The 20,955-nt window shown below is 52.3% G+C and overlaps 1 protein-coding gene across 4 annotated transcripts; it reads right to left on the bottom strand.

Annotated features, from left to right (window-relative positions):
- Positions 1–18,071, bottom strand: PTPRN (protein tyrosine phosphatase receptor type N). 4 transcript variants are annotated; one of them, XM_081142485.1, is made up of 23 exons: positions 17,914–18,061; positions 16,482–16,532; positions 16,143–16,256; positions 13,113–13,209; positions 12,247–12,508; positions 11,801–12,164; positions 11,251–11,382; positions 10,639–10,673; positions 9,698–9,972; positions 9,416–9,502; positions 9,020–9,099; positions 8,791–8,855; positions 7,894–8,112; positions 7,244–7,444; positions 6,997–7,144; positions 6,772–6,845; positions 6,443–6,520; positions 6,214–6,333; positions 5,067–5,233; positions 1,879–1,932; positions 1,144–1,208; positions 928–1,001; positions 1–721 (listed from the first exon to the last, which is right to left on the bottom strand). In XM_081142485.1, exons 1-23 carry the CDS (start codon positions 18,026–18,028, stop codon positions 650–652), a joined length of 2,949 nt encoding a protein of 982 aa, XP_080998611.1. In that variant the 5' UTR covers positions 18,029–18,061; the 3' UTR covers positions 1–649. The 4 variants fall into 4 exon arrangements, with proteins under 4 accessions (XP_080998611.1, XP_080998614.1, XP_080998612.1 ...); XM_081142488.1 differs by having other exon boundaries at positions 11,801–11,954; positions 17,914–18,057; XM_081142486.1 differs by lacking the exon at positions 9,416–9,502 and having other exon boundaries at positions 17,914–18,057.
- Positions 18,072–20,955: the final 2,884 nt, after the last annotated feature.

The following is a 20,955-nucleotide window of genomic DNA, read 5'->3' as shown; positions in this document are numbered from 1 at the left end:
GTGGAGGAGTCCAGGGTGCAGCTGCACACACAACACACTAACTTTATTCACATTGATACAAAAGTAGATTTTTCTTGAAATGTTCTCTTGTGCCAGAGGGAGAGAGTTGAGCAGCACGTGGCAGGCGGGCAGGCGGGGGGGTGGGGGGGGGCGAGGAGAGGAGCTCTGAGGGTGAGGGCAGAAGGGCAGGGGCCAGAGTGTGGGTCAGGGAGTCAAGACAGCGGGCAGCAGGGGCTGGGAAAGCAGTGGAAGCTGGGGGTGGTTGCTCCTCCACCCTGTTCTGTCCACACAGGAGGGTAGGAGGTGGGGGGTGTCCCCACAGACATGTCTGGAGCATCCAGAAAGGTGAGAGATAGGGGCCAGGGAACTCAGGCAGGAGAAGGCTCTGGGTGTAGTGACTGCCCAGGACTTTTCCTCCTCCTGGCTGGCTGCCAGCTCCCCCGTGGGATACCCCAGGCTCCAGCACATGTGGGGCTGAGCAGGCCTGCCCCTCCCCACTTCCCCTACCTTCCTTACACACTCCTACTGGAGGAGCTATGCCAGGAGGGGCCAAGGTGCGGGTGGGGGAATGAAGAGTGGCACACAGATAGATGCTCACACAGGCAAAGAAGGAATGGAGCCTAGCTGCCCACTGGGGGCCCCCGCAGGCTCACTGGGGCAGGGCCTTGAGGATGGCATTCACCTCTTCTGCCACAGCCGTCAGGGCAAATTCAAACTGGTCCTGGGAAGGGCAGTGGGAGGAAGGTCATGGGAAGGCCTGGTCTCTGCTCTGGCCCCAGGGGGGGCCTTTGGGAAGGGGAGCTGGGAGGTCACTTGGAGGGGAAGTCCTCCTGGGAGGGGTACAGAGGCAGGCAGGGGGAGGCAGGCTGCTGCCAGTTTCCCTGGGGAAGGGTGGCAGCGAGGGTTGGGGCAGGGAGGAACAGTCACCTTAGAGCGAACAAGGCCAGGTCGCTGGTCACGGACATGCTCCAGGGTGGCAGCGATGTCAATCTCCTTCACTCCTGGGGGTGGAGGACATGGGGCTGCTCGGGGTGTCCAGAGGAGGACAAGACCCAGAAAGCCTGGGTGATCCTGGGGTGGGAGGTTTGGAAGACTGGACAAAGCCTGGGGCTGGGCTGCAGGCTCTGTGGGGAAGGTCCTCACCTTTTGCCATGCGGTTCAGAACCATGTCGATGAGAATGTAGGTGCCAGTCCGCCCCGCACCATCACTGAAACAGAAGATGGTGTCAGGCTCAGCTCAGCTCAGCTCAGGATCCAGCAGATAAAGGAAAGCGGGGAGGAGACATGAAGGCTTGGGGTAGGGAGGACACTGGTAGAGCCACTAGGATTGGCTCTGAGAGGGTGTCAGTGAACTAAGGATGAGGGGACGGTTACAGCACCTGGGCCCTGGGAACTAAGCCTTGAGTTGGGGGCCTGTAACTCATGGGGTGTCCCTTGGGAGGTGGGCCAATAAGAAAGGAGAGCCCTGGCTCAGCCCTGGGGTAGAGGCAGCAGGAAGAAATGGGGATGGGTTTCCACCCTGTTATTTTGTGTAAATGGCCAGATAGTAAATATTCCCAACTTTGTGGGCCACACATAGTATCTGTTGCACAGCGACAGATGGTTTTCCCTTTAACCATTAAAAAAACCGAACACCATTCTTAGCTCATGGACTATTATGAAAACATGGCACACTGAATGCAGCCCCTGGGCTGTAGATTGCCAGCAGGCATCAAGGAGACAGGCAGGCAGTGTGCACGGGAGATATGTACAGGGTGTAGGACCAGAACTTCAGGAATGCAAACTTCAGGAAGGCCCCACCTTAGGGCCCTCCTGCCTGGGCCCACCCTCCCTGGCCCCTTCCACCCCCACCCCGTCCCACAGCCGCTCTCCAGGCACCTGCAGTGCACGATGATGGGGCAGGAGCGTCCCCGGTAGCACTTGTTCACCTTCCTGCAACAAGAAATGGGTGTGAGGGCTGCGGGGCAGCAGCAGAGGGAAAGGAGAATGGAAACACACCTGTGGGCCTCTGTCTCCTTGCTCCCCACAAGCCCAGGAAAGAGGAGGGAAGAGGGCTGGAGAGAGGGGTTAGGGCTGAAGGCAAAGAACAGGAGGCAGTGTAGGCAGCACTGGGCTTGCCTTGTCACTTACAAGCTCTGTGCCCAAGCTATGTACCTGGAACAACTGATTTTACTTCTTTGAGCCTCAGTTTTCTTACCTGTAAAGTGGGGATGATAATAATAGTAGCCTTCTCCGTAGGGTTCTTACCATGACTACATGAGATAACCCATGTGAAGAACTAAGTGCAAGGTCTGGCACACAGTAGATGCTCAATAAGTGGTAGCTACTGTTAATGATAATACATAATAATATTAACAGCCACCTCTGCCAGAGTACAGAGAGGGCGGGCTTTCTGGGGACTTCAAGGGTGTCAGTCTTGCCACATCACTGCTCTGCCCCTCTGCCCTCCTTTACAACTGCCCAGGCTGACCCCCTCCTCACTCTGATGCCCTTTGGTGCTCATCAGCTGTGAGGTCCTATAGCTCTAGGGACAAAGTTCCTTGGGCCAGGGCAGGACAATCCCTCAACTTGGAACATTGCACTGTTGCCTGTGCCCCTGGATCTGCCTCACCTTAGCACAGGTACTCTGTGGTTGGGTCATATGCATCCTTGGGGTCCACTTGGACCTCAGGCTCCTCTCTGCTGCCCTGACCACAGTTCAGGAGCAGACGGTTTCTCCCTCCCTTAGTGGGCCAGTCTGACCTGCCCTTCCCATTATAACCTTGCTTTGAGAGTAACCTACAGAATCCTGATACCCTCAATGGGCCAGGACTAGGGAGGCCTGTCTTAGGGGTTAACAGATTGTTTCAGGGGAAGCTTGGAACTTAGTGGTCCCCACTCTGATTCCCCCAGGCTTGTAGGGCCCAGGTGACTAGATGGTTTTACAGGCACTTGGTTTTCTAGCACATTGGCTAGTATGTCAGGGGGCTGCTGTTGAGCAGAAGTTGCAATAGTGGTTTCCAATCATTTAATAATAATGATTATAAACAGTATCTAGAATTCATTGAGCCTTGCTATTTGCCAGGCACTAGATTTTACAGACTTTATCCTATTGATTCTTGCCACAAACCACTAAAGTGTGGGTGGGTCAGCATCCTCATTTCACAGGTAAGGAAACAGAGGGAGGCCAATGAACTTGCTCGGGGTCACTTTCTGAGACTTAAAAAAATTATTTTGCCTTCCCTCTGGTGGACCTTCAATAAATATTATATTTAACTAGCAATTAATTTGTTCCAGGTGCCTAATGCCAACTGAGTTTACATAATTCCAGCCTAAAGCAAAGGAGCATAACCTTTTAGCTGACCTGGGCAGCCTTAAAATGGGCCCATGTTCTAAGAGGATATTTATTTATTTATTTATTTATTTATTTATTTATTTATTTATGTCTTTATTGATTTCAGAGAGGGAAAGGGAGAGGTAGAAACATCAATGATGAGAGAGTCATTGATTGGCTGCCTCCTGCATGCCCTCGACTGGGGATGGAACCCGCAACCCGGGCATATTCCCTGACCAGGAATTGAACTGTGATCTCCTGCATCACAGGTCGATGCTCAACCACTGAACCACACCGGCCTGGCTGTGAGGATTTTTTAAATGTGGAAAACAGGAAATAGCTCTGATGCCCTTGGCATTGCTTTTGAGAAGCCTGTGCTTCAGAGCCCATGGACCCCAGGTAGAAGCCATTGCTCTGAGGCTCAGAAACTATCCCCATGTCCCCACTCCAGCTCTGCTCCTCTGCACTCTGCCCAGCACCTAGAGACCTTAGGCCAGCCTGGGAAAGGGCAAAGAAGCAAGAGGAGGCTGAAGTGCGGGGGAGGCCCCTCCCAGGGGCGACAGGCTTCTCAGCCACCTGTCTGGGGAGGGGAAGCAGAGGACGCTGGCCGGGTTGTGGTTTCAGGGTCAGAACAGGGTAAATCCCTCACTTAGCTTCCTGTCCCAGCCCTCACCCCATTCCACAGAGTCCCCAAGGATCCAGAGACCCTCAGGCACTCCCTTTGATTTGTCCCTTCTCTGTGTCTGCATAGCCCCCAGCTCTCCCAGCAGCCTTTAGGGTGGTCCCTGGACCCACATGTCCTGTCTGTCCTGTCCATGCAGCAGCCACACCTGCCAATGGTCACTTTTGTGACTATGCAACTGGAGTGAGGATACTAGCTGCAGATCACAAAAATGACACTGGCAGCTGTGTGTGTGGGGGGGGGAGGTAAAGAGAGGGGGAGGCAGAAGAGGGGGAGGGGGAAGGACAGAGGAGAGACAGAAAGGCAGGGGCAGAGGGAGACAGGAGACAGAGGTGGGGAAGGACAGAGACAGAAATGAATAGGAAGAGGGGCAGGGGGCGGAGGAAAAGGGTGGGGAGAGACAACAGGAGGTGCAGACAGAAGCGGGCTAGGGGGTAAAAGAATGATACAGAGACGTAAAGAAGTAAGGGGAAGAGGGAGGGTGGAGCGGAGGCAGTAGGAAAGGGAAGGGAGGGAAAGAGAAGGAAAGACAGAAATAAAAATAGAGGCGAAGAGAGGGAGAGGGATAAGGGGGGAGCCGGGCAGGAGGGAGTAAGAGACAGGGGGGGACAGCAGACACGGAGAACAGTGCCAGAGGCCTGGGAGAGCGGGACCGGAGGAAACTGGAGAGTCAGGAGGCAGGGGCCACGTGGAGGGAGAGGAGGAGAGAGGGAAGGAGCCAGAAATAAGGTGAGCCTCTCTGGGGAGAAGCGGGTAAAAGAGAAGCCAGAGAGAGAGGCAGGGAGCAAAAGCGGGCCTGAGAGGACGGCAGCAGAGCCTCCGATAGAGAAGAAATGGGGCGTGCGGCGCAGAAGGAGCGTCAGTCCTGGTTTGGGGCCGCCTGGAAGTGGGCGGCTGGAGGTCAGAGGCCAGGCCCTGGGTCAGGGAGGGTCGGTCTCCCAAGGCCAGGAGCAGCTGGGGGCTGGGAGGGCGTGCGGGGCCCAGCTCCCGGCTGCTGCTGCGCGGCCCTCCCGGCTGCTCGGAGCCTGCCCGGGCGCCCCACCGCCAGCCGCGTGGGCACCGCGCGCTCACCTGCGGAAGTCCAGCAGCGGCCGGGTGGAGGCCGGGGTGCCCTCTGCCGGCCAGCTGAGGAAGTGGAACTGCGTGAGCGTGCGCGTCTCCTGGGTCTGCACGTTCTTCAGGTAGAAGCTCCGCACCAGGAAGTCCTCGCACCAGATGTGCTCAGACACCAGGTTCACCTGCGCAGAGCGGGGTCCGAGCCTCAGCGCGCCAGGCCCTTCCCACGGCTGCGTGCTCGCTCCTTGGCCTCTGCAAACCCTCCTAGCCTCGTAAGCCACTTCGAATTCGAAATCCTCCAGGAAGCTTACCCAACCACCGACCCACCTGTCCCAGCTGTGCCCAAGAATCCTAGCTGTCTGTGTCACTTATCTACTGCTTAGGACAACTGGCGGCTTTTCCACCCAGACATAACTATTGTGAGCTTCTTGAGGCCAGTTTCTCCTTCCTCTTCCTCACATAGGGTAGGAAAGTGTCTGTGCTACACACACACCCTAAAATTCTGCAATATTTTCATTAGACTTTTTCTTTACTCATGAGCAAGACTGATAAAAAAAAAACCTTTAAAAAAACTAGACTGTTGAGTGTTCATCTGGTGATGAAAAAATCTACTATCCAGTGCTCATCTGGTGATGAGAAGCTTCTGTGGTGCTCTTAATGTCTCATGTCATACAGGGGGTAACCTCCTATTGATCGGGGATTGGTTCCTCCTTCCCCTGCTTTGCCTCGGCCCAGTTCCCTACCTGTCCTCTCTCCTAATAAAAAAGTTTGTTCCTATTTTTCATAAGCAACATGTGACTAATGGCATTTCTTTCTTTGCTTTGGCCTCCAGGGAACTCAGAGCTAAGTTGGACTTGATTGAAGTAGGTCTTAATCCTGATCTTTGGGCATACTTATCTTCCCTGTCTCTTGGCTCTTAGCTTCTTGCCTCAGTTTCAGCGGTTTTATAGTTTTATTTCTGTACCTTTCATGATAAGTCCTTACAAATGCTTTTGGGCCCTAGACTGGACACGCACACCCACTCCCACATATAGGTATATGTATGTAAATATATCTGTGTATGCATATGTATATTTAAATACATATATATTCATACATGTATGAATGCTTATCACCCACTTTCCCCACTCCCAGGGTCCCCTGGCTGTGGGATCCTGCTGACCTCATATATGTGGTAGAGGGAGGAGCCCTCATCTGGCCAGTAGCGATCACACTGCTTGACACCATCCTCTACCAGCGGGGTCAGCATGACAATGACAGTGCAGCCACTCTCCCATACCATCTAGGGACAGAGACTCAGGCAAGCTCTATTCTATTCACTGGGACCTGGCTGGCCCTGGCTGCCCACAGGGCCCCTGGTCCCTGGAGAAGCCCTCCCTCCAAGAGCCCACCTGCCAGAAGTCTGCGATGGTATGGGACAACGGGCCCTGTGTGGCTATGTAGGCTGGCATCCGAGGGTCGTGCTCAATCTGGGGGCAGTGAACATATACCATGAGCCAGAATGGGAAATGATTCTATGGAAAGGGTTGGTCAAAGGGAGCAGGTCAGGGTCTGGGGAAGCCTGAGAACACCCCCCTCCGCAATTTCCATGCTAGAATATCAGGCGCCCTAGAATATTCCAGGGCCTCGGGTGGGGTGGGTGATGGTCATATGGGAATGGAGTTTATGGGAGAGGAATAAAAATGGGGCAGAGGTGGGGGCAGGATCCAGAGTCACTCACAATGGGGCTAGCGTTGATGTAATCACTCCGAGAAGGGCTGCTATCCACCTTCAGCTTGATGCGGGCGTGATCATCTGCACAGACCCCACATCCCACCCCAGGTGCCCCTCCAGTTATTGGGGTCCTGGCACCTCTGCCATTCTGCTTGAACCAGGAGCCCAGCCTCTTCCCCGACGCCCTCCAGAGCTCCCAGTGGAGAGAGGTCAGCCAGCGGGACTCACTCACAGGGCAGGAAGTCCGGGTGACGATTCTTTTTGATGTTGCCCTCTCCCTGGGCGGTGGCACAAGTGTTGGGCTCTGCCTGGTAGGCACACAGAGCCTGCCACTCCTTGGCCAAGCGATCCCGATTCCGAAGGTGGTCCTCCATGTATGCCTGCAGGGACACCACAGCCTGGCTCTGGGCCACTCTGCCAGCCCTGCCTCCCCCACCATCCTGTCCCCTCACCCATCTGGGCCCAGCCTTGGTCCTGACCAGAATCATGTGTCCCGTGGAAATGTCCATGTTCGCCTGGGCCGGCTCCTCGCACCAGGATGGCGTGCTGCTGTGGGAGCTGGGGCTGGCCTGGGCTGCGTCACTGAACTGGGAGGACACGCTGCTCACCCGCGAAGGCTCTGGGGGACCCTCTGCCCGGTTGAACAAGGACTTCGTGGCCATGTGCTGGCGGCACAGGTCCTGCAGAGGGAGGATCAGGAGGGGTCCAAGGGTTGTCTGAAGCTTTTCAACAGGATCCCAGGCTCAGTTCTGGGTCCCTAGGCTCATCCTGGATTGATTTTGAGTGATATCCATCTTCTCTGGGGTATGTTTCCTGCCCTGGCCCTTGTCCCTTGTCCCTTTTGGAGCTGTCCTGCGGGGTGGTGCCTATGACAACCTCAGATATTACAGAGTGGAATCCCAGAACCCCAGAACTGTAGAACTGGGAAGAACTTAGGGACCATCTGCTCCCAATTCCAGTCCATTCAAAACACCCCACAACACCCCCACTGGGGCTCCTCCAGCACCCCCCAAACATTCCAGGGGACGGGAGCTCATTCTCCACCAACTCCCCACCCTCATCCCATGTGAGACCCAGGCTTCCCAGCTCCTGCCTTCCCTTTCCTCAGCAAGCTTCTGGGGCTGCCCACCTGGTACTCAAATGTGGTGTCACCCTGGGCCCCCTCGGGTCCCAGGGATGCCAGGCGCTCCTTGTCCCGCTTCCGAGCATGCTGCCGCACACACAGAGCCACTGCCAGAGCCACCATCAGCCCGGCCACACCCACCAGGGCCACCAGAGTAAGCAGCACTGAGCGCATGGGAGAGGCACTGCGGGCCTGTCGGGGTAGGACCGCAGCTGCCTCTTCTCTCTGTGGGAACAAGGCTAGAATCAAGGGGGGCAGTGGTGGGGAGAGATTTAGAAGCTGCTTCTCACCCCTGTCCCATGCCACACTCCCTGCCAGGATAACTCCTGGGGCAGAGCTGGGAGGGCAGGGGCATGGTGGTACAGGCAGAAGGGCTCAGGCGGACCCCAAGTCCTCCTTCTCAGTCCCCATAAGACCAACTCCGCCACACTGCACTGCCAGAGACTTAGTGGGTGACCCCCACCAGGAGTATTTGCATTTAAAAAATGGACATAGAGAAGTGGAGAGAGAACTTAAAGAATCGAATAATAGACTGTAAGGCATCAGCGTAGGATGCAGAATAGAAATATATTATAGAAATATATTTTGAGTTTAATGCCTTTTCTGTGCAAGGTTGTCCCTTGGGATTTAGAGATTTTTCCAAAGGCTGTGGGCATCTCCACTAGTTCTTGCCAAGCATGCTACCTCCCTAAGTATGGAGGGCTGGTCCTATAGGGCGGAGTCACTGGGGCCATCTGCTGGCCAGAAAAGATTGAATGGGGAAAGGCTGCTTTGGAGAAGCGTGTAGGTCAGCAAGTACTGTGTTCCAGGTTTTAGCTCCAGTTCGCCTGTCATGTTTGCCTCCATCTCTGTGGTCATCATCAGCCCTCTGGGGCCTTAACTGATTGTCCAGTTAGCTCATACCTGTCCCACTCCTGTCTGCAAGATCTGGAGCCCTGTCTGTGCTTCCAGTTCAGACTTCACCAGCCCTGCAGGGAGGACGCACGTCAGGCTCTCTTCGGCCCCATGTGGTCCCCACCCCATGTCATGCTACGCCAGAGGCCATGTGGACTTGGACTATTTCAAGGGGAGCATCAGTCATGGGCTTGGGTACATCCTACTAGGGCTGGGGCTGAGGCCAGGCAGGATTTACCAGCTTGCTGGGTCACATCAGCCAAAGACAGGTTCTGTTCATTGTGCCGGATGCGGAAGGTGAGAGCTGGTCCCACCACACTGTCAAATAGGAGCTATGTTATGTTACTGCCTCACCTACTAGAGACCCAAGACTCTTACAGAGAGGCCAGCTCTGACTCTCTCCCAATTAGAGGATGGGGCTAGGGCGGATCAGGGATGCCCTGCAAGGGTGTTTGAGGCCAGGGAGACGCTGGATGAGGCCAGGAGAAGGGATAGGTGTGGCTGTACCTTGAATGCAGCTGGGAACCTCTGACCCCGCCTTGGACTCTTCCCCTCCTCCCTTGAGCTCCTCCAGCCACCTCCCCACTCAAGCTGATTCTAGACCCCTGCCTCTCCAGCCAGGTACCAGCCCCACCTGATGTTGATGAAGCTGCCTGAGGACATGTGCACATGCTCAGCCAGGATCTCCAGGAGCTTCACTCCTACAGCCAGACTCAGGGGCCTGGAGTGGGCAGCAGGCAGAGAAAGCAGGTAGGGACTCTCTTGGCCACTTTCTTGAAACAGGCCATCTCCAAGGGTGCAGAGCAGCCTACCCCCTGCTCTGCTTCGCATCTGGATTTCTACTCTCTGCTTCCTGCCAGGCAGCCCTGCCCAACCCCCAGGGGACTAGAAGGCTTCCCCAGGGTGGAGTCCTTACTTCTGGTCAGTGACAATGTAGCCATACTCCTCTGCTGATGGCCGAGCTGAAGGCTGCCCCGCCACCGTGGGCTGGCTCTGGTCCAGTGGACTTTTCTTCTCCATCAGGACAGGCATGGCAGGGAGGCCAGCAGCTTTGGGGGGCTCTGAGGATCCATAACTCAGCACCTGCTGGGCTTTATTGGAGGTGGGGTAGGCAGTGGGGTATCCAGGCAGGGTGGGTGTAGGGGGCGCAGGCTCCGCTATGTCTCCACCCTGCGGTTGCTCGTCCGTTGTCTGTTTAGAAGAGATGACAGATTATGGTCTCTGGACAGTGGAAGGGCTGGGGGTGCGGTGGGGTGGGGGGTTTACACCCTGAGCCCTGAGCTCCCTACAGTGGTGCTTAAGACTTGTTTCTCTCTCTATTCTCAGGGTCCAGTGCGCGTCAGGTACAGAGAAGGCACCCAAAAAAGTAAGCCAAGTAGATGAATAAAGAAGAATTGAATGAGAGGAACATGGTCAGTGGTAATCCACAGGATGGGACTTGGGGAGTGGGGATCTCTGGGGAGTGGTTAGGGTAGGCGAATAGGCAGGCAACGGTTTTTAAACTTCAGCTTAACCACAGAATCTTAGACATGAACTGGATAGAGCTCCTCAAGTCCCAGGGGCATCAGGAACCTGCCTGCTCACAGCTCCCCTCTTCCCCTAGGGATCCTCAGAGCATGGTCTCAAATGATTATATTGAAAAAAAAGCAGTGAATCAAGAATGCTGGCTGCTAGTCTGAGCTCTGCCATCAGCTTGAGGTGAGACGTAGGCAATGACTTGTAGTCTATGGGCCTTGGTTTCCTCCAAAGGAGGGCTTAGAGGTTGGAGATACGGATCCTGATCCTGAGGTTTAGATTTCAGCAAGAGGGTTTGCTGCTGTGGGGCACATATGGATCAGAGAGGTGCTGGGAACTCACTTTCTTGATGTCAGCTCCAATGTTTACAACCCCTCCTGTAGAGCAGGAAAAACAAGACTCTGGGCAAAGGGCCAAGGCCAAGGTCCACACAATGCAGGTGGGAGGAAGGGCCAGAGGCCTGAGCCTGCTACATCTGCGGTGGCCTCTTTCCTCTCAGTCAGTGACCAAGACCCTGTCATTGGTTTCTTCCTTAGCATGGCCTCTTGTCTCTGCGCTTCTTTCTTAATTGTTTTATCAACTCTTCCCTCTGTCACTGGCCACACCTCTCAAAGCTATTTATTCAATCTTCCCTCTACTGGTCAATATTGCTTTCTCCTTCCAATTGGCCACGCCCCGCTTTAGGTCCTCATTGTCACCCACCCGCCTTTTGCCTGATTCCTGCTCACACCCCTGCTGACTTCTTTTTCCATTACTTTTACCCTCTAGTCCTTTCCTGGCCCAGCCCCTTAGCTCATCACTGCACCCCTTTGCTTCCTGCCCTTTGCTGGCAATGACCCCATGTCTCAAAAGAGCTCTCTTCCCTGACCCTGACCCTTACCCTCTAGGCTGCTACATTTGGTCTTGAGAGGTGGGGCAAGAGGCCATTGCTAATCTCTCTGCCTGGACACTCACCCAGATTTCGTCCTGCACCCTTGGGCAGCAGCTGCAGCAGGGTCGAGAGAGTGGAGAGCTGTTCAGGGGTCAGCTGACGCAGCTCCACCCCGTAGCCCGCCAGCACAGCTGCCAGTCTCTGCAAAGTCACGTCTGCTGGGAGCCAGACACAGAGCTAAGGGCCAGTGGCAAGATGAACTTGTGGGATTCAGATGCAGAGTTGGGGATGGGAGGGGACTAGCACATTTAAGAACTTTTTCACAATCAGCGGGACACTAATGTTCTCCCCTTCCAGCCCTTATCCACACTTTGGGGGAAAGACCTTCCTGGGGCCAAGACCAAACTTTAGGCCCACCATGGAAATCCTGACTCTCCATCTGAAAGATTCATGTCAGCTCCACCCCCCACTGTATCCACACTGCCTACTGAGTGCCTGGCACAAATTGGGTTATCAGTAAACATTAATTAAATATATGAATGACTTTAAGGACAAGTGAACAAGTACACAGTCAGGAAGGAGCCCCCAAAGCAGCCCCCTCAGACAGGGAGCAGATGCTGAGGACTCTGTTACCTGGCTGCACTGCTGGGGAAGGAGGCTTCTTCCCAAGACCCTCTAGCCCTTCCTCCTCATAGCTCTCCAAGGAGTCCTCTGCCTGGCTGCTGTCTCCTTGCTCTTGGTGCCCTGGCAATCTTGGTGCCCTGGCCCTGCTGGGCACTGGCAGCTCCTGGGCCAGGTAGAACAGACTTGACTCCTGGAAAAGCTGAGCAGGTGAAGACACTGGAGGGTCCCCATAGGAGTGGCTAGGGTGAGCCCCAAACATGCCCTTGGGGGCAGTTCTGCTGAAGAGGGCAGGGGGTTTGGCCTTGGACAGGGGGCCAACACTGACCATCCCTGGGGAGCTCTCTGAGCCCTGGGAACCATCGCGGGATCCAAACTGTGGGAAACCAGAGATTCGGTAAGAGCAGACATCAGGGTTTGTGGATTGGGGTGGGGGTGGGGCAGTGTCTAGGGCTCACCTGATGGAATAGGTAGGGCTGCAGCAGGGTAGGTTCATAACTTAGGGCAGGGTGAGGGGGTTGCGGGGACAGCTGCAGATGCTCTAAGAGAGGGGACAGCAGCTCAGCTGGCAGAGGGGACAGGGAGGAGCCAGTCCCAGCTCCATCCCCACCCACTGGAGGTCGAGGAAGCCGGTGCAGGGCAGCAGGGGCGGAGTCAGTGGGGATGCCCTGTAAAAGCAGCTCCCCAGCGGGACCAGGTCTCCTGGGCACCAAGCCAGATCTGAGGAGGAAAGCAAAGTGTGTGTGGGAGGGGAAGAGGTTGGTTGTGTGGGGCAAGGGCATTCGGAGCCTGCAAGGCAGAGTTAGTGGGGCCAGACAGGCTCAGCAGTTTAGAGTATGCCTGACCTCTTAAAAAACAAGGCAGCCTCAGGGGAGGAGAGAGTAGCATGGGGAAGGGCCAGAAGGCCAAGCCTGGGGCAGAAGTTGTAGCCTCCCTGGTAAGCAAGCCTGGGTCCCTGAATCACAGGGGCAGAAGCTAAGGAAATGTGAGGGTAGGGATGGAGAAGGGGAGAACAGCAGCAGGGGAAGGCAGCTGGGAACCTTTCTAGATGAACCGTGCCTGCAGCTTGCCCCATTGCCCCTGTGTGCATGACCCCATACCTGGCTCTCCAAGTACGTTCAAATATTTAATACTCTGCACTCCTGCCCCACTCTGCCTTTTCCACCCTGGTGTCACCGTCTGTGTTCCATGCCCTCATTTACTTTTCTCTGCTTTACAGGGTCTGAACAATGCCTTTCCATGTCCCTCCCCCTTCCCTCTGTCCATCAGGAAGACCACAGACCAGCCAGGCTTGCAGTGCTAGTGGTTGAGAAAGAATGCTTACCTGTCCCTTGGGTGGGGCTCAGGGGGGCGAAGCCTGGGGATGCGTTCCATCTCCTGGGAGATCACATACTGGGTGAGGTCATCATGCCAGGACAATCCTGCCAGGGGGTAGGGTAAGGTTAGCTCAGCACAGTATAAGGACCCAGTAACGGGGACCAGTAGAGATCAAAACTGCAGCCCCTTCCCTGCAGGGTACTGAGTTTGGCAGAGCAATGGGGCAGTGGAGGGGGCCTGGAGACCCAGTGGGTGATCTGAGCTGTCGTCCTCCCACACTCAGGAACAGACTTTGGAGTCAGACTTCCTCCAGTAAGACTGGGTTTCAGTCCTCTGCCATTTACTAAGTGTGTGACCTTGGGCAATTTGCTGAACTTTTCTGAGCTTCAGTTCTCTCATCTGTAAAATGGGGGTTTATACCTCCTGAGATCGTTGTGATAATTAAAATAACACAACATAAAATGGTTAGGATAGTACCTGTCACATAGTGAACTTTCAATAAATGCTATTACTATTGGCATTATCATAATTATTACTCCTATTCTTTTTGTTGATCCTGAACCTCAGTTTTCTTTGTTTTTAAAGTGGAAATAATATATACTTAATGGGGTTGTTACAAAGATCAAGTTCAACCAGGGAAGTGAAAGTGCTGAGAAAACTCTAAAGCACTATAGACCTGTGTTAAACCTCCTCTTCCTCCATCATCTTCATCATCACCACTATCACCACCACCATCATCATCATCACCATCATCATCATCACCATCATCATCATCATCACCATCATCATCATCATATCATCTTAGCCTGAGGCAGATCTCCTGTTTGACCTTTCCCCCCCATGAAACTGTTCTCAGGAAAAATCAGCCACCTATTCTAAAGGAATAATCTCCCAGTCTCCACCCCCATTCCTTCTCCCCTGATTCTAGATTAATAGTCTGTGCTGCCATTAACCCCTTTCTGGGATCTACAAGCATCCAAACCTGCCTGTTAACATGGGATGAACTGTCTGTGCTCTTATTTAAGTCCAGTTCCTCCACTTGAGCACTAAATTTCATCCCTTATTACCTATTCAAGAACATCTTCTTCATAATTCACCCCTATACCTACATCACCATCTCCTGTTCTCTATGGAATTATTCCCATTAGCATACAAACAGGATGAAATTTCTTCCATCTTAAAAAAATAATGCCTGATCTTGCATCCCCCTCCATCACCCCATTTCTTTGCTTTTCTTTATAGCAAAATTCCTTGAAAGTTGTTATTTATAGTAGCTGTATCTAATTCCTTTCCTCCCATTCCCTCTTAATCCACTCTATTCAAAATTTTATTCCCAAATATTCTACAAAAACTGCTTTCATCAAGATCACCAGCAACTTCTGCACATCTAAATCCAGTGGTCAATTCTCAGGTTTCATCTCACATAGCCCACCCTCACCATTTGACACTGTTGATCACTCCTTTCTCCTCCAGACCCTTTCCCTTGGCTTCTACGACAGCAAACACTCTTGTTTTTCCTCCTACCTCACTAGATCCCCCCTTCCCAGTCTCCCTTGGGGTTCCTCTCCTTCTCCTGGTTCTCTTAGGGCCCTTCTTCATGAACACTCAATCCTCTGATTACCTCACCCACCTCATGGGTTTAGTTACCATCTATATCAAAGATTTCCAAATTTACATCTCCACCCCAGACCTCTCTCTCCCTTTTAAAACCCAATCTATGTACTCACTGCCCACTCTGCTTGAATGGGCATTTTAAACTCAATATATTCAAAACTAAACACTTTCCCCCAAGCCCCAAGTTGATCCGTCTGCATAGTTAATGACATCTTAACCAACCCAGTAGTTTAGTCAATAAAGCCTGGGTGTCATCTTTTTTTCACAGACATATCCAATATTTCATGAAATCATGCTCACTACCCTAAAAATACATGCAGAATTCTGTCACTCCTCACTACCTTCCTGCAACCACCCTGCTCCACGCCACATTTATCTTTTATATGAGCTGTGGTAACTTTTAATGGTTTTTCTGTTTCTACCCTTCACTCCCTACATCCTAGACTCAACACAGCAGCAAGAATAATCTTTTTAAAGTAGAAGTGAGATCATGAACCCCTATGCTCCAAACCTTGTGATGGTTTCCTGTTTTACTCAGAATCAAGCCAGCATGCATACATTCTCCTATAAGGCCCTACAGTGATCTGCATCCCTTCCCCGTTACCTACATAATTGCATCTTTATCAATCTACAGCCATACCATAGAGGTGTTCTCCATGGTTTTCCTCAAACTCATGCTCTGACCTTAGGGATTTTGTTCTAGCTCTTTGGTCAGCTAGAAGCACTCTTCCCCCAGATAACCTTATGGGAAACACCTAAGCCTCCTTTATGTCTCTGTTCCAATTTCATAGTCTCAATAAGGCCTATCTTGATCACCCAGTTTAATACTGCAGCTTCCTACCTCACCCTTTCTGATCTCTTTATCTTGCTGTAATATTCATTTTTCCCCCATGGCACTTATCACCTTCCAACATAGTGCTTATTTTCTAATTTATATAGTGTATTGCCTCCTCTCATCCTCAAAGGTAAACAGATCTGTGTCTGTTTTATTCTCTGATACATCCTAAGCACCTAAAACTATCTTGCCACATAGTAAGTACCCAATAAACAACTTGTTGAATGAGTGATCTGGATGAGTGGAGTGTTCTGGTTGAGGACTCCAGAATTCATGGCTCTAGAGCACTCAGACAGTTCCAGGGAGTGGGATGGTCCTAAAGAGATGGGTGCTGGCCTCTTCCAGTAGCTTCTTCTAGAAGCTTCCTCTGGACTTCTCCAGAGGGTCTAAGTGTGAAGAGCCCATCTCTAGGGTTCCACCCCACTCCTGTCTGCCTCCTTCTTCAGCAAGCCCTGGGAAGGTGAGGCTCCAGGAATGGGTGTGACAGAAATGTTCCATGAGAGAAATCCTTGAGTCAGGTGGCTTCTCACTCGGCACCCTTATCTAATCAAGTTGCAGTCTCTCTCCTCCAGTGCACCCAGACCTCACCTTGGGACATGAGCTGTCGGAGCACACCTTGTAAGCGTTGAAGAACTGGGGAGGTGACTTGCAAAAGGGGCTGAGCCTGCCCCACTCCCACCTGGCACTGTCCAAATAAGCCATCTAAGAGCACAAAAGTTGTGTTAATAGGGGGCATGAACAAAAGGCCTTCCAAAATCCAGGTTGCAAATGGGCAGGGCATCTCCTCTCTTGGCTTCAGAGAGCTCTGCTCCTCCAGGCCAGTCGCCCTTCTGCCCAAGCCCAGTACCCCTTCTGCCTTCCAGGCCTCCTCCAGTGTCTTTATTGTGTCCCCCTGTTTTGTAAATCCTATGCCTGGGCCTCACTCACCCTGAATACAGACTTCGAGGTGAGAGCAGAGTCTGCGGTCAAACAGGCAGCCTGTAGAGAGACAGGTGGGCAGAGGTTCAGACAACCACACCCATAGAATGGACAGGTCGGGAAGGGGGAAGCAGATGGGTCCACTTTCTCATCCTAAGGAAGGGGCCTAGAATTCTTAAGAGAAGGAAACACAGGGTCTGGCTTTGGATTTTAAGGATCTGTGAGCCTTAGATCCTTTCCCTAAAAGGTTCGGTTTGCTTAACTGAATGATGGGGAAAAGAAGCTTTCCAAGTGTGTGGGGGTAGGATCCTACACTTCTATTCTCACAGAATAACTACGGGGGAGTTTGTGGCCAAATTCTGAGGAGAAAGGAACTTTCCTTCCCAAATCTCCCCAAAGCATCCTAGCTATGATAGTCCCGGACTCAGAGGAGGTAGAAGCCCTAGCACACCTCCCCTCTGTGTGGGACAGGGAGAAGGGGGGTGACGCTAAGGCCGTGCTCTCGGCAAGTCCCCGCCGTGGGTGGCCCCGGGCCCCGGCCCCGGCGCTGTCCGCGGTGCTGAAGCCTTGAGCGCGGAGCCGCCGAGGGTTTGCCTGGAAGCAGCTGTGGGGAGGGAGGGGTGAGAGGGCGAGGAGTCTCGGCGGTAAGTGACCCCTCCGCGGCTCCAGCCTTCGTCCACTGTGCTACCAACAGGGCGCCACAGGAAGCCTCCCTCGCGGCCTCCGAGCCCGTGGTGAAGGAGGGCGCCGCGCGGCTGGGCTGCGCCCCTTCTCCCACGCGCCCCTCGCCCCCACCCTCCCCTGGCCCATGAGTCAGCGCTGACTGTCTCCGTCCGCTAGACGTGAGTCAGCACCGGGCCGGGCTGTGGGAGGGGGGCCGGAGGGGACCCTTCCCTCTTCACCCTCCTCTGCCTCAGCGGTCCCTCCCCTGTCGGAGATCAGATCGCAGCAGTCGGCCTCTCTAGGCACAAAGAGAAACCCCGACTCTTTCCACGGCCTGATTTTCTACAGGGAGCTGGGACTCCGAAGCTCGCGGCCCCGACGCCTAGACCAGAGGTCCCCCGCTCTCCTCCTCTCCCCCGCCCCCCTCTACCCCTCGGCATCGGTCGTCACTTCTTTGGCGCCTCGGCACGGCTTGCTTCTCCCGCGGACTTGCAGCCTGTCTCTAAGTCCCTCTGTCCATTTGCAACCCCAGTTCTCCTCCCAAACCCGCAATCTTCCCCCGGGCCCCCTTCTCTGAGGTCCCGCCCCGATTCCCAGCCCTGCCTCCAGGCCGACGCCCCTTTCCCCTCAGACACCCTGTCCCTCCGCATCCCAGAGCGCCGGCCCCTGCTCCACTCCACACCGATTTTCCCGCAGCTTCCCACCTCTGAGACACTTCCCCGCACCCTCCACCGAGTTTTGCTCGCGGCACCATGCTCCTCCCCCCTTTCCTCCTGACCGTGGGCACTGATGGCGCTGCAGCCTCCCGGGCGGCAGCTCAGCAGCAGGAGGCAGAGGAGCACCCGGAGACCCCCGGGCGCCCTGGGCCCCCCGGGCCGCCGCGGGCGCCGCATCCTTCCCGGCTCCGCGAGCTCGCTCCCCAGCCGGAGCCGCGGCGACGCCGGCAGGAGCCTGCGGAGGGTCCAAGGCGGGGCCTTCCACTCCCCACCCACCCGCGAGGCGGGGTCTACACGCCCCGCTCGCTGCAACTTGGCCAACCCGGGGCGCGCATTGACGACATCTCCACCTCCGGCTCTTACGCTTATTTGCGTCATACGTGGCGTAAGAGCACAGTTTTAGCCGGGGGACCTACCGGCCCCATCCTCCCTCCACCAAATACGTGCCTCACTAGAATTCCCACTTGGCCCTATGCCTATGACATATGCTTTTCCCCAGGGATCACCGCCTCTATTTCCCAGGCACAGGGTTGGCGCAAAGGGTTATAGTTGGGCGGGGACCAGGAAAGATGCGCGCGTGGGGTAGAATAAACCCTAAAAAGAGGAGCATAAAGTCACTAGAAAGGTGCTCATGTACCTCAATTAAGAGCAGGAATGGTTATGCGTGTCTGCCTGGATTCCAGCTCTAGCAACGCTACCTACTGAGGGTACAGCTTTGGCCAAGCTGCTTAACCTCTCTGAGCCCAGATTTCCTGATCGGTAAAATGGAGATGCGGATAGCACCTCGCCCACCAGGTGGCTGCGAGGGTAACAGGAATGAAACTCACGTGGATCGCTTAGGACAGTGATTGCGCTGTCATATGCTAACACTCAGGCAGACTGCTTCGGTTATTGGCCTTGCCTCTCCTTCCTTTCGCCGTCTTCCGCCTCCAGTCTATCAAACAGTGTCGTGGGCTGCCTGCAAAACACTGTTTCCCACTGGCCCACGGCTCTCCATGCTCACTGTCCTACCAGGCCACCGTGCTCTTTCCTCACGACTGCTGTGGTAATCACCTAACTAGTGTTTGGCTTCCACTTTTGCCACTCAGTGAGCTAGGCAGTGATCTTTCTAAACTTCAAATCTGATCACTTTACTCTCTTGCTTTTTAGTAAAAATTTGCCAAAATACAAACAATGATAGTAGTGCATAGTAAATACTCATGCACTCCTCATCTAGACTTAACAGTTACTGATATTTTGCCTCATTTGCTTCTTTTTAGTACTTAAAAGTAAATAATAGTCACATTTTCCTTATAAGTATTTCCATGTGCGTCTCCAAGAAATAAAGGTATTTTCTCACATGATGATGAAAATGCTACTATGACATCCAATAAAATTTCCTATGCCCAAATATTACTTGATGCTCAGTTCATATTCAAATTTCTCAAATTGTTTTTTAAAAATTGCCTTTTTCAGCTGTTTTGTTCAAAATAAGAGTCATAGAGTACCATTATGTTTGGTTTTCTTAATTCTGTTTAAATTAGCATAGACAGGGTTCCTCCCCCCTCCACACACAATTTTTGATATTTTTTGGTTGAAGAAATAAGGTCCGCTTTTCTTCTGGATTTATCTGGTTATTTCCTCATGATATATTTTCCCTGTATATAGCCTGTATTTTCCCTTTACTTCCTATAAACTGGAAGTTATGTCTAAAGTCTTGACTGGGCCAGGTTTAAAAATTTTAAAGCAAAATGCTTTATAGGTGATGCTGTATGCCTTCAATTGGATCATTTGCAGAAGAGAGGAAAGTTGACATAGCACTATTTCTTTTTTACTTTTAAAAAATTTGACTACTAGAACTTTTAGAATTAATACATAATTATATATTATATTTCTACTAGCCAACCACTAACTTAGAAAATTTTTTTTCCATTCTTATCAGGACAGACAGCTGAAAGAAGTTTGCTTTCATGTGGCAGCAGAGAAAATAATATACTCTAAAACTGCCTCACATCAGCTGTAAGGAAGAGTTTATAGATAATCTTAATTGAATGTATCAAATGTACCATATTTTACTTTATTTGTAGCACTTTTGTTTCCTTTTTAAGAAATCTTTCCCAACCATTAAACCATGAAGTGATTGTCTTATACAATCTTCTAAATGCTTCATTCACAAAGTTTTGCAGATTAGGAATTCAGAGAAGTTAAATAAAACCATCAAATGGCTTAAAGCTGTGGAATAGGCTTCATTGTTTAATTCTTCACATTGGCCTATAATCCACCTGGATTCTATTTGTGTATTTTTAAAGTTATGAATAAAAGTGAAATTTTCTTCTACAAGGTTACCCAATGGTTCCTAAACTATTTATTGAAAAGATTACCCTCTCCTGCCATCTTTTTTAATAAATAGAGTGTCCACATTGTGTGTCTATCTCTGGGCCCTTTGTTTCGTAGGTATACCTGTCTATACCACAATTTCTAAATTACTACAGCTTCATACTAAGTCTTGATATCAGGTCGAGCAAATGATCCCATCTTCTTTTCAAAAAACATTTTTTCTCTTGTTCATTTTTTACACTGTTGAGAGGTGTTTATTTATTAAATGATATCATATTTATTAAATGATACCTTATACCAAGTAAAGTATACAAACTTACATTTATAACTACAGAGTGATTATTAGTATATGTATACAACTCTGTCACCCCTTAGAGACACCAAATCTTGACACCTGCCCATTAGCTTACACCTGTGAATATCCAAAGAGTGAGAGTACTTTGAGAAGAATAAAGCTCTGCAGTGCAAGTAGGATATTCCAGTGTTTGGTTGGGCTGAGCATGGGTGGTCAGATTTCCCACTCCCTTTTCAGATTTTAAGTTCCTAGGAGCAAGAGCAGAATAGTTACTGTATACACTCTGTAGCACTTCTCTACTGATTCTTGGGAGCAGGAAGAGTGAGAGGGCCCTGGCAGGGGCGGTAACCCTGAAGGGGAAGACTCATAAAACAGCAGGGTGCAGGCCTGTCTGACTTGAAAGGGGTGGGCAACTGGACCACACAAGGTAGCTGGGTGCGGGTGGGGAAGGCTGGCATTCCAGCTGTAGCCCCACCCTCACTTTCCCCACTTT

This window comes from Miniopterus schreibersii (assembly GCF_964146895.1).
Source record: "Miniopterus schreibersii genome assembly, chromosome: 7".
NCBI lineage: Eukaryota > Metazoa > Chordata > Mammalia > Chiroptera > Miniopteridae > Miniopterus > Miniopterus schreibersii.
The sequence above is the reverse complement of the archived record's forward strand: the minus strand, read 5'-3'. Positions and strand labels throughout refer to the sequence as shown.

Excerpts from the sequence above, each read along its gene's own strand:
- PTPRN (XM_081142485.1), bottom strand. The coding sequence starts at position 18,028 with ATGCGGCGCCCGCGGCGGCCCGGGGGGCCCAGGGCGCCCGGGGGTCTC. Across the intron at positions 12,165-12,246 it reads AGCCCTACCTATTCCATCAG|TTTGGATCCCGCGATGGTTC; the intron begins GTGAGCCCTAGA and ends GGTTTCCCACAG. Across the intron at positions 11,383-11,800 it reads TTCCCCAGCAGTGCAGCCAG|ACGTGACTTTGCAGAGACTG; the intron begins GTAACAGAGTCC and ends GGCTCCCAGCAG.